This window comes from Sceloporus undulatus, chromosome 1 (assembly GCF_019175285.1).
Source record: "Sceloporus undulatus isolate JIND9_A2432 ecotype Alabama chromosome 1, SceUnd_v1.1, whole genome shotgun sequence".
In the NCBI taxonomy this organism is placed as follows: domain Eukaryota; kingdom Metazoa; phylum Chordata; class Lepidosauria; order Squamata; family Phrynosomatidae; genus Sceloporus; species Sceloporus undulatus.
In genome coordinates, this window is record NC_056522.1 from 32,039,137 (window position 1) to 32,052,548 (window position 13,412).

Here is a 13,412-nt window from a genome sequence, read left to right on the forward strand (position 1 = left end):
AGGTAGTATAGCATAGAAAAACAAACTGTAGGAAATAGTTTAACATTAAAGAAAATACCTTTGAAGATTATTATTATGACAGCTGTGCTGGCAATACTTATTTGCTGGTACAGTATTGTGATAGTTCATTTACCAGCTAGCTGACAGTAAAACCAATGTTGCCTTTATAGCCTTCTCTGGCTTATACTTGAGATCAGACTCATTTGGCAATGACAACTAAACTGTAAATGGGACTCCTAATGTTTTCTTTGTTATTGTACAAATGTTAATGTTTTGAGCTGCATTTCTGCTAGTATGCTAGTATGTTGACTAGCATAAACGGAGACCTTTAAAATTATCTCACAATCTGAGAAAAAAGAATAAAAACATTTAAATATCAAAGTCAGAATCATGCCACAGTATTTCCAACTTCTATGTATGGTTGTAGAAGCTGGACTACGAAGGAAGATGACAGTAAAAGAACAGACTCATTTGATGTGTGATGCTGGACGAGAATTCTATGAATACCAGAGACTGCCAAAAAGACAAATAAATGGATCTAAGAGCAAATTAAGCCTGAACCTTCATTAGAAGACAAGATATCTGAACTGAGGCTGTCATACTTTGGACATGACTAACTGAGAAAATAAAATAATGCTCAGTAAAGGCAATAGGTAAAGAGGAAGGCCACACTACTGGTGGACTGATTCAGTCAATAAAGTCACAGCCCTGAGTCTGGAAGACCTTGGGAGGTTTCTTGATGACAACTAGTGTATCTTGGGCTTAAAAGAAAATCCATCAGTGGGCCAGACCTTTATTAGAGCCAATTAAAATCCCACAAGAATGTGCACACTTTGAGGTTTCTTAATCAGTCTAGGGCAGGAAAGGGCAAAGTGCAGCAACTTGCAACGCTGTTTTTAACATTTTGGGAAGTCTGTGAAACCCTCAGACAGTTAAAAAAAAACTGGTCCTATTGATCCCCACAATTGATCTGGGAGGAATTCTGGAGAACTCTTACTTATTTATTTTATTCATTTACATGCTGACTTCTTCTCAAAATTGGCACTCAAGGCAACTTGAAAAACGTCTTTAAAAACCAACTGAACAGTGTATAAAATCAAAACCCCTTAAAATTCTTTAAAAGACAATGCAACAGCAGCACATCATTAAAAGCTCTTTACAGCCAATTTTTAAAAGCTTGTCAGAACAGAAACATTTGCCAGTGGAAAGAGAGCATGGAGGAAGTCCTCCTAACCTCACTAGAGAGGGGATTCCAAAGCCAGGGGACAGCCACTGAGAAGGCCTGCTCCCTTGTTCCCATCAAATTCCAAAGAATTTGCTCACTCTGATGGAATTTTAACTGGTCCTAATAAAAGCAAACCCACCGGTTTTTGACATGTCCCTGCAGATCTAAACAACTGCCCCTGTTTTTGAATTTGGGCTTATTTTCATCAGCCTTCTAGGCAGCCTTTTCAGCATAGGTAAAAACTGGAGGACTGGGAGGCAGATTTTATATCATCTATCTAGATTGTATCTAGAATTTACAACAGTTTCTCTCACTGAATCGAAAAGTTTTTTTTTAATGAGATAGAGAAAATGTTAATTTTGGTCATGACCAACACTGTAGAGGTAGAAGTTTCATTATCCTGATTTCACTAGGAAATAGGTACTGTAAGGGAAACTTTTCTAATCTGAAATGGAAATGAATGGATTTGATTATACAATTGGCCCTTCACATTTACAGCTTTGACTTGCAGATTTGATTATTCACAGACTTGATTAATATGTTTCTCTAGGAATCTCTAGGTCCTCCAGGGTGACTCTATGTTCAATGTCCACCAGAAGTTGTGCTGGAAGATCTAGAGATTCCTAGAGAGAACACTTCTCTGTGCATCTTTAGGTCTTCCAGCACAATTCTATGGTCAAACTCCAGCAGATGTGGACTACAGAATTGTGCTGGAGGACCTAAAGAATTCTTTTTTTCTAAAGTTTTGGAACGGGTTGTTTATTCTCGCTGTCTTGAGTTTCTTGAAGCCACCTCCATTCTTGATCCCTTTCAGTCTGGTTTCCGCCCTAGGCATTCCACAGAGACAGCTCTCACTAAGGTCTCCAATGACCTTTTACAGGCCAAGGCTAATGGCCTTTACTCTGTTCTCATCCTTCTTGATCTGTCTGCAGCCTTTGACACCATTGATCACTGTCTCCTAGTTGACATACTTTCTGACCTTGGGTTCTCAGACTCTGTTCTCAACTGGTTTAGATCTTATTTGTCTGGCAGATCTTTTGCAGTGGTCACAGGTGGTCAGACTTCATCTCCTGTTCCCTTATCTGTTGGAGTTCTCCAGGGCTCTGTTCTGGGTCCTCTTCTGTTTTCTCTCTACACACTGTCCTTAGGTAAACTCATTAGCTCTTTTGGTTTTTCCTAACATCTGTATGCCGATGACACCCAGTTGTATCTTTCTACCCCTGATCTTTCTCCAAGGCTTGAACAGCAAGTTTCGTCTTGCCTCACATCTGTCTCGCAGTGGATGCGCCATCGGCGTTTGAAGCTCAACATGTCCAAGACAGAGCTTCTTGTCTTTCCTCCTAAGTCCACCCTTCAACATTTCTTTTCTGTCTCTGTGGACAACATTTCTATTCAACCGGTCCAGCAAGCTCGCAGTCTTGGTTTCATCTTTGATTCTTCTCTGTCGTGTATCCCTCAGATCCTGACCACAGCCAAGGCTTGTAGATTCTTTTTGTACAACATTGCCAAAATCTGACCATATCTCTCCACCTCTACTGCCAGGATCCTGGTCCATGCCCTGGTGGTCTCACGACTTGATTACTGTAACATCCTCCTGGCTGGGCTTCCTCTTTCTCACCTCTGTCCTCTAATTTCTATCCAGCATTCAGCTGCACGCATTATCACATCCACCCACCGCTCTGACCATATCTCTCCTGTGTTGGCATCCCTTCACTGGCTCCCCCTTCCTTTCCACATTCAGTATAAGCTCTCTCCTCACCTTCTCACTAGGGCCCTCCGTTCTGGTAGTCAAGGTCTGCTGTCCCAGCCCAGGATTTCCTCTGCCCCATCTAGGATTAGCCCCTTCTCACTCGCTGCCCTTCACTCCTGGAACCTTCTTCCCCCGCGAGCAAGAGCCATCACTTCATTAACCAGCTTCAAAAAGGAGTTGAAGACCACCCTGTTCAGAGAAGCGTTCCCAGGCACTGCATAACTGTCACTTGCTATTTGATGTTTCTTTGTTGTCTGTTTTATTGAATCATTTCCTGTATTGCTATGTATTTTATATGTATTATCCTACTAGAAAGGCTCCTTCCCCTCCACCACTCCCTTCTCCTTTTGTGTCGTGTCTTTTTAGATTGTAAGCCTGTGGGCAGGGAACCATCCAATTAAAAAGATTGTATATACAGCGCTGTGTAAATTTACAGCACTTTATAAATAAAGGTTAATAATAATAATAATAGAGAGCTGTTCTCTCGTGTTTCATGGGTGTCCAATGCCCCTAACCCCAAAAAATGTGGAGGGCCCACTGTATACCACTGTCCCATTCCTAGAAAATGAAGCATTGATGAATTCCAACTTGTTCCATATTAAGAATTAAGACACAGCAGCAGCTGGTCAATTCCATGGGGTCAAGCATATGGGGCAAAAGAAGTGGCCAGGGGCCACTTCTGCTCCATACGCTCCCAGTTTGACACAGGACCATGGCGGCCAGACACTGTGGTCTCGAGGTCAGCCACCACTGTGGTCTGAAAGAGACTGCCAGCAAGGAGCATTTCTTTTGTGCTCCTTCTGCAGCCAGGTTTGGGACACCTTTACCCTGATCTGAGGTTGTGTGTCATCTGAACTCCATACCCCTGGATCAGCCCAAAAGTGGCACTTTAGGCCTGTCTGTTTTGGGCTCATGTCAGTAGTGCATTAAATCTGTTCTGGGTTTTAGTTTGAACTTTAAAGGAAGTATCCAAGATGCTCAATCTATTTTAAGGGTAGTGACATTAAAGTTCTCATTAAAGGCCCATGCAGATTCACCATTCCACTAATGTGGAAGTTGTTAGCTGCTTTTGTTTAACATACATATTTCAGAATGCAGGCACCGAAAGATTTAGGCATAACTTAATTCTTTTTGGAAATATTTATTTTACTAGAATGTTAATACAATAATTATGCTACCAGCCTTTACTTGCATTTGCCTGACGAATTCAAATTAAGTTCATCTCAAATGGCTTTTCTTCACTGAGCTTTATCAGTCCAAAGAAGTCTATGTAATGCAAACTATAAAAATAGAAAACCCTCAAATGTTTCAAGACCGGATGTGATAAGCTTAGGAGTTAGGAGAGAATCACATTCCAAAGCCATGATGGAGATGGCTGGAGAAAAGAATCAGAATCAGATGAATGCAACGTCACAAGAATTTTCTGCCTGCATTGCAGCATAAAAAGAATGCAAGGGTCTGAATTATGGGGTATATGCTTCCAAAGAGAGCCAGTGTGGTGTGGTGGTCTGAGCATTGGACTATGACTCTAGAAGCTAGGGTTAAAACCCCCACTCAGCCATGAAAATCCACCGAGTGATCTTAGGTAAGTCACAGTCTCAGCCTGAGAGTAAGGCAATGGCAAACTGTGAACAAATTGTTTGAAGAAAACCTCATGATAGGTTTGCCTTAGGGTCGATGTAAGTTGGAAATAACATGAAGGAAAATACAGTGGTACCTCGGGTTACGAAATTAATTCGTTCCGCGGCTAATTTCGTAACCCCAAAAACCTTCGTAACCTGAATTGCCATAGGCGCTAATGGAAAAAATAGCTCTCTGCTGCCCTCCGGTGGCGGAAAATAGCGCCGAGGTTTTTTCGTAACCCGAAAAAACCTTCGTAAGCCGAAACAATAAATCCCTATGGGATTTTTTCGTATCCCGAAAAATTCGTAAGCTGGGTAATTCGTATCCCGGGGTACCACTGTAGCTCTTCAAAAATGTACTGCTGTACTAATGCTGCCTCAAAAGAATGTATAGATTTGGAAAATTCCAGGCATACCTAGAAGAGGAATGGCAAATGAAATTGTTTGGCTCATATTTCTTCACAGAAATATCCATTTTGCACCCTGTAGCAAGGCAAAGCACATCTTGCCTTCAAAATCTATAGATTTCTGAGAGGTACAATGCATTTCCCTGAAGCATGTGCACTTGAAAAAATGTGTACAAATTAAAAAATGTGTATATTTGAAAAATGCACAATTGTGTGCTTTAGTCAATAGGAAAAGAATGATGGAAAAAAATCAGATACGGAGAATGTACTCCCAATATGCATAAATTTCCATGCAAGAAGAAAAAGAGAGCCTTATGGTCTGATACAAAAATACAATGGGTTAAGAATGCCACTATGACTCTTAGAAACAATTAAAATGAAACTACTTTTTGTATCTTCAAGTTGGTTGGAGCTACTCTGGTTTGGCTACTCTACTAGAGGAGAGAGGGAAATCATGTTCTCTCTCAGATTTTATTGGACTGCAAGTCCCATTTGCTCTTGCCAACATAGCCAATGGTGAGGAAGTCTAGTAACAATAGTCCAACAACTCCTAGAGAGCTGCATGATTTACACCACTGTCCTAGAGCAATTACCTCCTTGCTGAGGTGTGGAGTCTGTACAATCTTGGGAGGCTGTTGTAACTGATCACACTTATCTTAGCTGATTGGGTGCAAGCCATAGGGGTGTTAGCACAATGCATATACCCTTTACAGCCCTCCACTTTTACTGTTATAGCTTCCACAGCATAATCTTGCTTGCTGTGCAGCAGTGCTTGCAGGTGGCTTATACACTGGGCCCTTGGTATCTCCTGGGGTCTGGTTCCAGGATCTCTCTGTGGATACCAAAATCCATGGATGTTTAAATCCCATTAAATACCATGGATAGTAAAATGTTGACCCATATATAAAACTAGAAAATCAAAGTTTGCTTTTTGGAATTTATATATTTTTTAAGATTTTCAAGCTGTGGATGCTTAAATCTGTGGATATGGAAGGCTGACTATATATCAGTGAAGTGCAAATTTTAAAATAGCTATCCAAGTTGTGCCTCATCCACATCCTAGGTTTTCTACCTTGTATAGCTCCTTTAAAATTTGGACTAAACAGAGGAACAGGTCTACCTCTCTTCCTCTACCCTCACCTTATGGAAACCACATGTGAACAACTTCTGAGCCACTGTTTTAATATTTGCCTTTTAAAATGTTACTTTCCTATTCACTCTCTTGATAGTCTATTTTACATCAAAAAGAGAAATTAGACAATGTAAGTCCACAGTCTCTATGGAGACAAGACATCATTCACAGACAAATTACCAGATGGCAAATCACTGACAGTGGATGTTTATCTCCAACTGACTTGGATAAAAAAAGCACAGGAGAGTGTCTTGGAGAGATGTCTATTGTCCCCATGGCATCCAAAGCTTTGGAGGATCTTCTTGATCTTCTGAAGTAAGATAATTGAGAGCTGTAGTTGTGATCTCTGTGCATACGTGCATGCGTGTGTGTGTGCGCACCTGCATGCACAATTTGGCAACTTCCCAGCATTCCAGTAAAATCTTTGGATCCACTCCATGCTTTCTATCAGGTAAAAGCACAACCCATTTTCCAAAACATTAAAAAAATTGCTTTACATTCCAACAGGGACAACTTAAAATGAAGCATAAACATATTTTACTACTTTCCTGTTTATCTTAATGAATACCATGTTTTAAACTGTTCCCCAATAAAGTGCATTTTCCAGTTAGCAAATATACAAATGCAAGAAGCACAGAACCTGAAATAAGTTACCTTCTTCCATTTGAATCAGAGGTGAGCAAACCAGGGTCCTAGGGTCACAGTGTCCTGGGGTCACCTAAGGCTGCTTTAGGGACCCACAAATCCTCCAGATTCTCTGAAGCATCCTTTTTTGGCACCTCCACAAAAGAAAGTGAACTGACTCTTTGGGAAGCTTCTAAGAACTCTGTCACATCACACAATTATAGCACTCTGATTCCACTTTAACAGCTATGGCTACATCCTATGGAATCCTAGGTCTTGTAGTTTGGTGAGGCACTAGAGCTCTTTGAATGAGAATTCTAAATATCTCTCCTTAAACACAAATCCCACGATTCAATACCTTGTCCATTCAGATAGAAGTATTCCACTATAACTGTGTAGTGTGAAAGAGCAATTCATCTTCTAAATGGAGCTCAGGCTCCATCCCCTGGACTGTTTTAGCATCAAATAATACCTGATTTATATAAGGTATACACGTGGTCTTTGGGCCATTTTATTAATTAATTAAAACATTTACATCCTGCTCTCTATCTGAAGATCTCAGGGTAGTTTACAATATAATCAATTTAAAACAATAAATGATCACAGCATGTTTTTTAAAAAACAAACAAACCTTGAACATAAATAGGTTAACAATTAAATACCAGACATTTTAAAACCAGTTAAAACAATTTAAAATAGTGCATCTTAAGAATATATGTAGTCTGGGTAAAATCCATAAGGCCCAAAGCTAACTTGGTGCTGAAATGATACCAATGTTGGTACCAATTTGGCCTCCAAGGGGAGGGTATACTACAACTGGGGTGTCAATGTAAAGAAGGCCATTTTTACAACATTTCTGATTTTGTTTTGTTTCTGTCATTTTTGACATTCATGTTATCCTTGGAAAGTCCCCCAGGGACAAAAGGCTACCATGATATACATCACATTTAAAAAGTGGGTCCTTGTGATCCACTAGCATTTGGTTCCAGGACCCCCATGGATAACAAAATCTGTGGATGCTCAAGTCCCATTAAATGCAATGGCATAGTAAAATGATGACCCTTATATAAAACGGAAAATCAAGGTTTGTTACTTGGAATTTATACTTTTTTTAAAAAAAAATCAAGCTGTGGATGAATGAATCAATGGATAAAAATCCGTGGATAAGGAGGGCCAACTGTACCATTAACGCTATTATTTTTCCATCTAATGCACACATTTCAAGAAACCTTATAAAATGTATCATTTATTACATTTTGCTACTCCAGTTTCAGTATAAAGATACTAAGCTCAGCTTTACAGTTTGTTGTTTTTGTTGTTGAAATATAATTGAAATATGTAAACTGAACAAAGATATTTTTGAATTCTGTAGTGGAAAAAAAACACGCTGATAATAAATAGCACCCACTGTTTTCAGTTAGGTATCTCTTACAGTATGTCATACCCTTTACAGTTGTCTGGAGTTCAGTTTGTTCTGAAAAATTAAGAATGTTAGACCACCATATCAGCATATTATTGTCAACAATTTGCTAGTTCACCAAAGGATAAAAACCAATACAGTTGTTATTACAGCTTAATTTTTTTTTTAAAAAAAAACTGTAAACTTAATGGCATAACACCTAGTCAGATTTCTGGACTTTCAGTTTCCTTCCCCATCACCTATTTTTTTAAAAATATATAATGCAGCAAGAGTGGGGAAAATGGAGTCTCCCAAGGTCATTTTGAGCCCTCTGCCCCTGAAGTCAATTGATTCATTTAATTTCATGTTTCTACCCCAACCCTAGATGTTTTAGGCCCAGTTCTGTTTAATTTTTGGTTGAGAAAAAAGGCCTCTCTTACACTGAAAACAGAATGGTGGGGCAGATTTCTGTGTGAGACTGAAAAAACATGTCAAGAATCATAGAATTGTAGAGTCAGAAGAGACCCCAAGAGCCATCCAGTTCAACCTGCTGTCATGCAGTAAATCTCAATCAAAGCATTCCCAACAGATGGCCATCCAGCCTCTGCTTAAAGACCTCCAAGAAGGAGACTCTTCTACAATCCAAGGGAGTGTGTTCCACTGTCAAACAGCCCTTACTGTCAGGAAGTTCCTCCTAACGTTGAATAAAAATGCGTTAAAAAAAAAAACAGAGGGTGTGGAGTGTGGCATGGTTGCAGTTCTCCAAGGTACTTTAGGGAACAAACCATCTTCTCCACCCCTGCAAGTTGTTCTAGGGCAGAGTTTCTTAAACAGGATTCCCAGGACTCATAGGGTTGCATGAGAGGTTTGCCGAGAGATTGTGATTGGGAAATATCACAATTTTTTGGTCTCTGTAGAGATTATAATTTTTATGCAGGGGTTCCCTGAGGCCTTAAAATTATTTCAAGGGTTCCTCTACAGTAAAAAGATTTTGAAAGCCTTTTGTACAATTATGAAAAGTCCTGTGGAGATCAAAGGCTTGTACATTTTTGTGACTTTTGGTCGCTCCTAAGAAATGTATTACACAGCTCCAAATTTTAATTTTTGATATTTTTGGATTCATTCATTTAAAAAAGAAAGCAAGAAAATGGAATAACCAATACCTTTTAGCAGCAGAGGAGAAAGTTTCTTTTCTAGCTATAGGCACAGAAGGACTGTGGCTGGTTTTTCTGTTTCCTGCACTCCCGTTGGTGATGCAGGACATAGAGATAGCTTCACGGAGGCCTGGCTGACCTACAACAAATGCAGTTAGAATATAATTTGCAGGGGTTTTCAAAACATCTATCTGACATTTAAACTGAGATTTATCCCATTTGAGATAGGAGCTGATAGAACATCAGAAAAGATTAAAAGGCTACCCATCTGGTATACGCCTAGCTGGTTTGTCTGTCAACAACTGTGCTCCAGCTGAATCCAACTAAAACAGCCTTTAGAAGTATTTTGTTTAGTTTTGTTTAAACCCATAAACCACCATTTGGAATAACAGTTATAATTTCAAATGACTTTTTTTTTTTCATTTTGTAGGGGGAGTGTTTTTCCTGAATGTAAAACAAATATCACTTTTTCTTTCAAGTTTTAACCATTGTCCTGTAAGTTTAAATCTGCTACTAGTGTGTAACTGAAATAAAAACAAACATGTGTATATCACACTTCATACAAAATCAACCCCCGGCATATATTAATGAAAACAATAACTTGTTGGCCAATCTTAGGATGTTTTGTATAAAATTCTGAAATACAAAAAGTTAACATTTAAAAGTTCTTTTTTTAACACCCTGTAAAAAGAAACCCAGCTACATTAGGTTGCCAGAAGTTCTCAGTTTGCAGAAATGTCTTATTTCAAAGAATATTTCTTACTCTAGGATCATTGGAGGAAAAGAGAACAACAGATGTCCATTATAATCCACACATCACTTTGTGGTACAGACCAAGGTACATCTTCCCTAGGATAGTTTCTGTAAAGAAGACACAGTCTTCTGTGGAAGATGCCAGCTCTCTCTTTCCCTATTAGCTGGAATTTGACCTTCTTATTTGCTGTCAAGTGGATTTTGAATGATGGCAACCTTATCAATGAGAGAGCCCCAATCATCAACTGCCCTGATCAGGTCTTGCAAACTGAAAGCTGTGGTTTCCTTAATTGAATACATCTTTCTGCAGTGTTGTCTTCCTCTTTTCCTACTGCCTTCTACTTTACTAAGTATTAGCAACCTATTTTGAAAAGCATCCTAAGAGTCTGCAGTTGTTAACCACCAGATGGCTTTTATTTAACAGTTCCACCACAGTGCTTCAGTTTAATAAGCTAAAATTAATAACCTACTGAGTACTTGGGCAGCTCACTAAAATACACATACACATATAGCTTGGAATACTACTAATCAAGAAATAATGAGTTACAAGTTTTCCCTAAAGGAATTTATAAAGATAAGTTTTTATATTTACCTCTTTCTTGATTTTCAAAATTAACTAGAATAGTTAGTTACTTTAAAATTCCAAAACACATGCTCATTTGGTCTACCTTATCCTTACCTCAATACCCAAAACTGATCATGAGACCTCATTTATTGGCCCCATTCACATTACAAAAATAACCTTCTGTAAAACTGGGTTATTTTAATGGTGTTCACACTTGCACACATGACACTCAGTGTAGTTTGTGCAGCAGTGCAGTTTGTTTTACCAAAAACCCCACTTAACCCAATATATTTGATACTGGGCTTTTCCCCACATCTTTTTTTAAGAGCCACAGCAATCTGCATCTTTGGTAGTGTGAGCATGCTTCCGAATTGACTCAGATTGCACTGCATCATTCCCAGAAATAAAGGCATCTCTATTTTAAATCACTCCAATGGCAAGTGTGAATGAGAACAGGGTTGAGATCATAGAATCATAGAATCATAGAGTTGGAAGAGACCACTAGGGCCATCCAGTCCAACCTCCTGCCATGCAGGAAATCCAAATCAAAGCATCCCTGACAGATGGCCATCCAGCCTCTGTTTAAAGACCTCCAAGGAAGGAGACTCTATCACCCTCCGAGGGAGTGCATTCCATTGTTGAACAGCCCTAACTGTCAGGAAGTTCCTCCTAATGTTCAGGTGGAATCTCTTTTCCTGCAGCTTGCATCCATTGTTCCGGGTCCTGTTCTCTGGAGCAGCAGAAAACAAGCTTGCTCCCTCTTCAATATGACATCCCTTCAAATATTTAAACAGGGCGATCATATCACCTCTTAACCTTCTTTTCTCCAGGCTAAACATCCCCAGCTCCCTAAGTCGTTCCTCATAGGGCATGGTTTCCAGACCTTTCACCATTTTTGTCGCCCTCCTTTGGACACGCTCCAGTTTCTCAATGTCCTTTCTGAATTGTGGCGCCCAGAACTGGACACAATATTCTAGGTGGGGCCTGACCAGAGCAGAATACAGTGGCACTATTACTTCTCTTGATCTAGACACTATACTTCTATTGATGCAGCCTAAAATAGCATTGGCCTTTTTAGCTGCCGCATCACACTGTTCACTCATGTTCAACTTGTGGTCTACTTGGACTCCTAGATCCCTTTCACACGTAGTTTCATTCAGCCAGGTGTCACCCATCCTATATCTGTGCATTTTATTTTTCCGCCCTAAGTGCAATACCTTACATTTCTCCGTGTTGAATTTCATTTTGTTAGCTCTGGCCCAGCTTTCTAGTCTATTCAGGTCATTTTGAATCTTGATCCTGTCCTCTGGGGTATTAGCTATTCCCCCTAATTTGGTATCATCTGCAAATTTGATAAGTATGCTTCCAATTCTGTCATCCAGGTCATTGATAAAGATGTTGAATAGCACTGGGCCCAGGACAGAGCCCTGTGGGACCCCACTGGTCACTTTTCTCCAGGATGAAAAGGAGTCATTGTTGAGCACCCTTTGGGTTCGGCCGGTCAACCAATTACAGATCCATTTAACAGTTCCTTTGTCTAGCCCACATTTTACAAGCTTGTTTGCAAGAATGTCATGGGGAACTTTGTCAAAGGCCTTACTGAAATCAAGATATACTATATCCACAGCATTCCCTTCATCTACCAAGCTGGTAATTTTATCAAAGAAAGAGATCAGGTTTGTCTGGCATGACTTGTTTCTCTGAAACCCATGTTGAGTTTTTGTGATTATGGCATTGCCTTCTAGATGTTCACAGACTCTCTGTTTAATGATCTGCTCCAAAATCTTTCCTAGTACTGATGTCAGACTAACTGGACGATAATTGTTGGGATCTTCTTTTTTCCCCTTTTTGAAGATGGAGACAACGTTTGCCCTCCTCCAGTCTGCTGGGATCTCTCCTGTTTTGCAGGAGTTTTCAAAGATTATTGCCAATGGCTCCGATATTACATTTGCCAGTTCTTTTAATACCCTTGGATGGAGTTCATCTGGTCCCGGAGACTTAAATTCATTTAGATTAATAAGGTGTTCCTCTACTACCTCTTTACTTATTCTGTACTGAAATGCCCCTATCCTGTCCTCTGCTCCATTATCCTCAGGTTGAACACCCTTTGCCTTTTCTGAGAAGACTGAGGCAAAGAAGGTGTTGAGTAATTCTGCCTTTTCTCTGTCTTCTGTTAGCATTTTGCCATCTTCTCCACGAAGTGGCCCTACTGTTTCCTTCTTCTTCCTTTTGCTGCGGACATATCCAAAAAAGCCCTTTTTGTTGTTCTTAACCTCTCTAGCAAGCCTGAGTTCATTCTGTGCCTTAGCTTTTCTGACTTTACCCCTACACATGCCTGCTATTTCTTTGAATTCCTTTTTTGTGATTTCCCCCTTTTTCCATTTCTTATACATGTTCCGTTTCAAACTTAGCTCGGTTGAAAGTTCCTTAGTCATCCATCCTGGTTTCTTGAAACACCTCCCGTTTTTCTTTCTCACTGGAACTGTTTTAAATTGTGCCTTCAGTATCTCCCTTTTGAGAAAGTCCCATCCGTCCTGAACTCCTTTATCTTTTAGTATTTCTGACCATGGAATTGCCCTCAATACTTCTCTAAGTTTACTGAAATCCGCTCTCCTAAAGTCTAGGATGCGTGTCTGACTATGCCTGGCTTCTCCTTTCCACTGTATTACAAACTCCAGGAGAACATGGTCACTTCCACCTAATGATCCCACCACTTGCAACCCATTAACCAAGTCATCCTTGTTGGTTAGGATCAGATCTAAAATAGCTGACCCCCTTGTT

General features: G+C 39.8%; 1 protein-coding gene across 6 annotated transcripts in view; it reads right to left on the bottom strand.

The window, feature by feature from the left end:
* The window catches only part of EML4 (EMAP like 4), a 263,195-nt gene that overhangs the window by 87,091 nt on the left and 162,692 nt on the right, over positions 1-13,412 (bottom strand). For 5 of the 6 annotated variants that reach the window (XM_042445215.1, XM_042445217.1, XM_042445216.1 and 2 more), the window contains exon 3: positions 9,323-9,452. In XM_042445215.1, the coding sequence (XP_042301149.1) occupies positions 9,323-9,452 (130 nt within the window). Of the gene's footprint in view, positions 1-6,790; positions 7,298-9,322; positions 9,453-13,412 lie in introns of those variants that run through there. The other variant, XM_042445218.1, reaches the window with a different exon arrangement.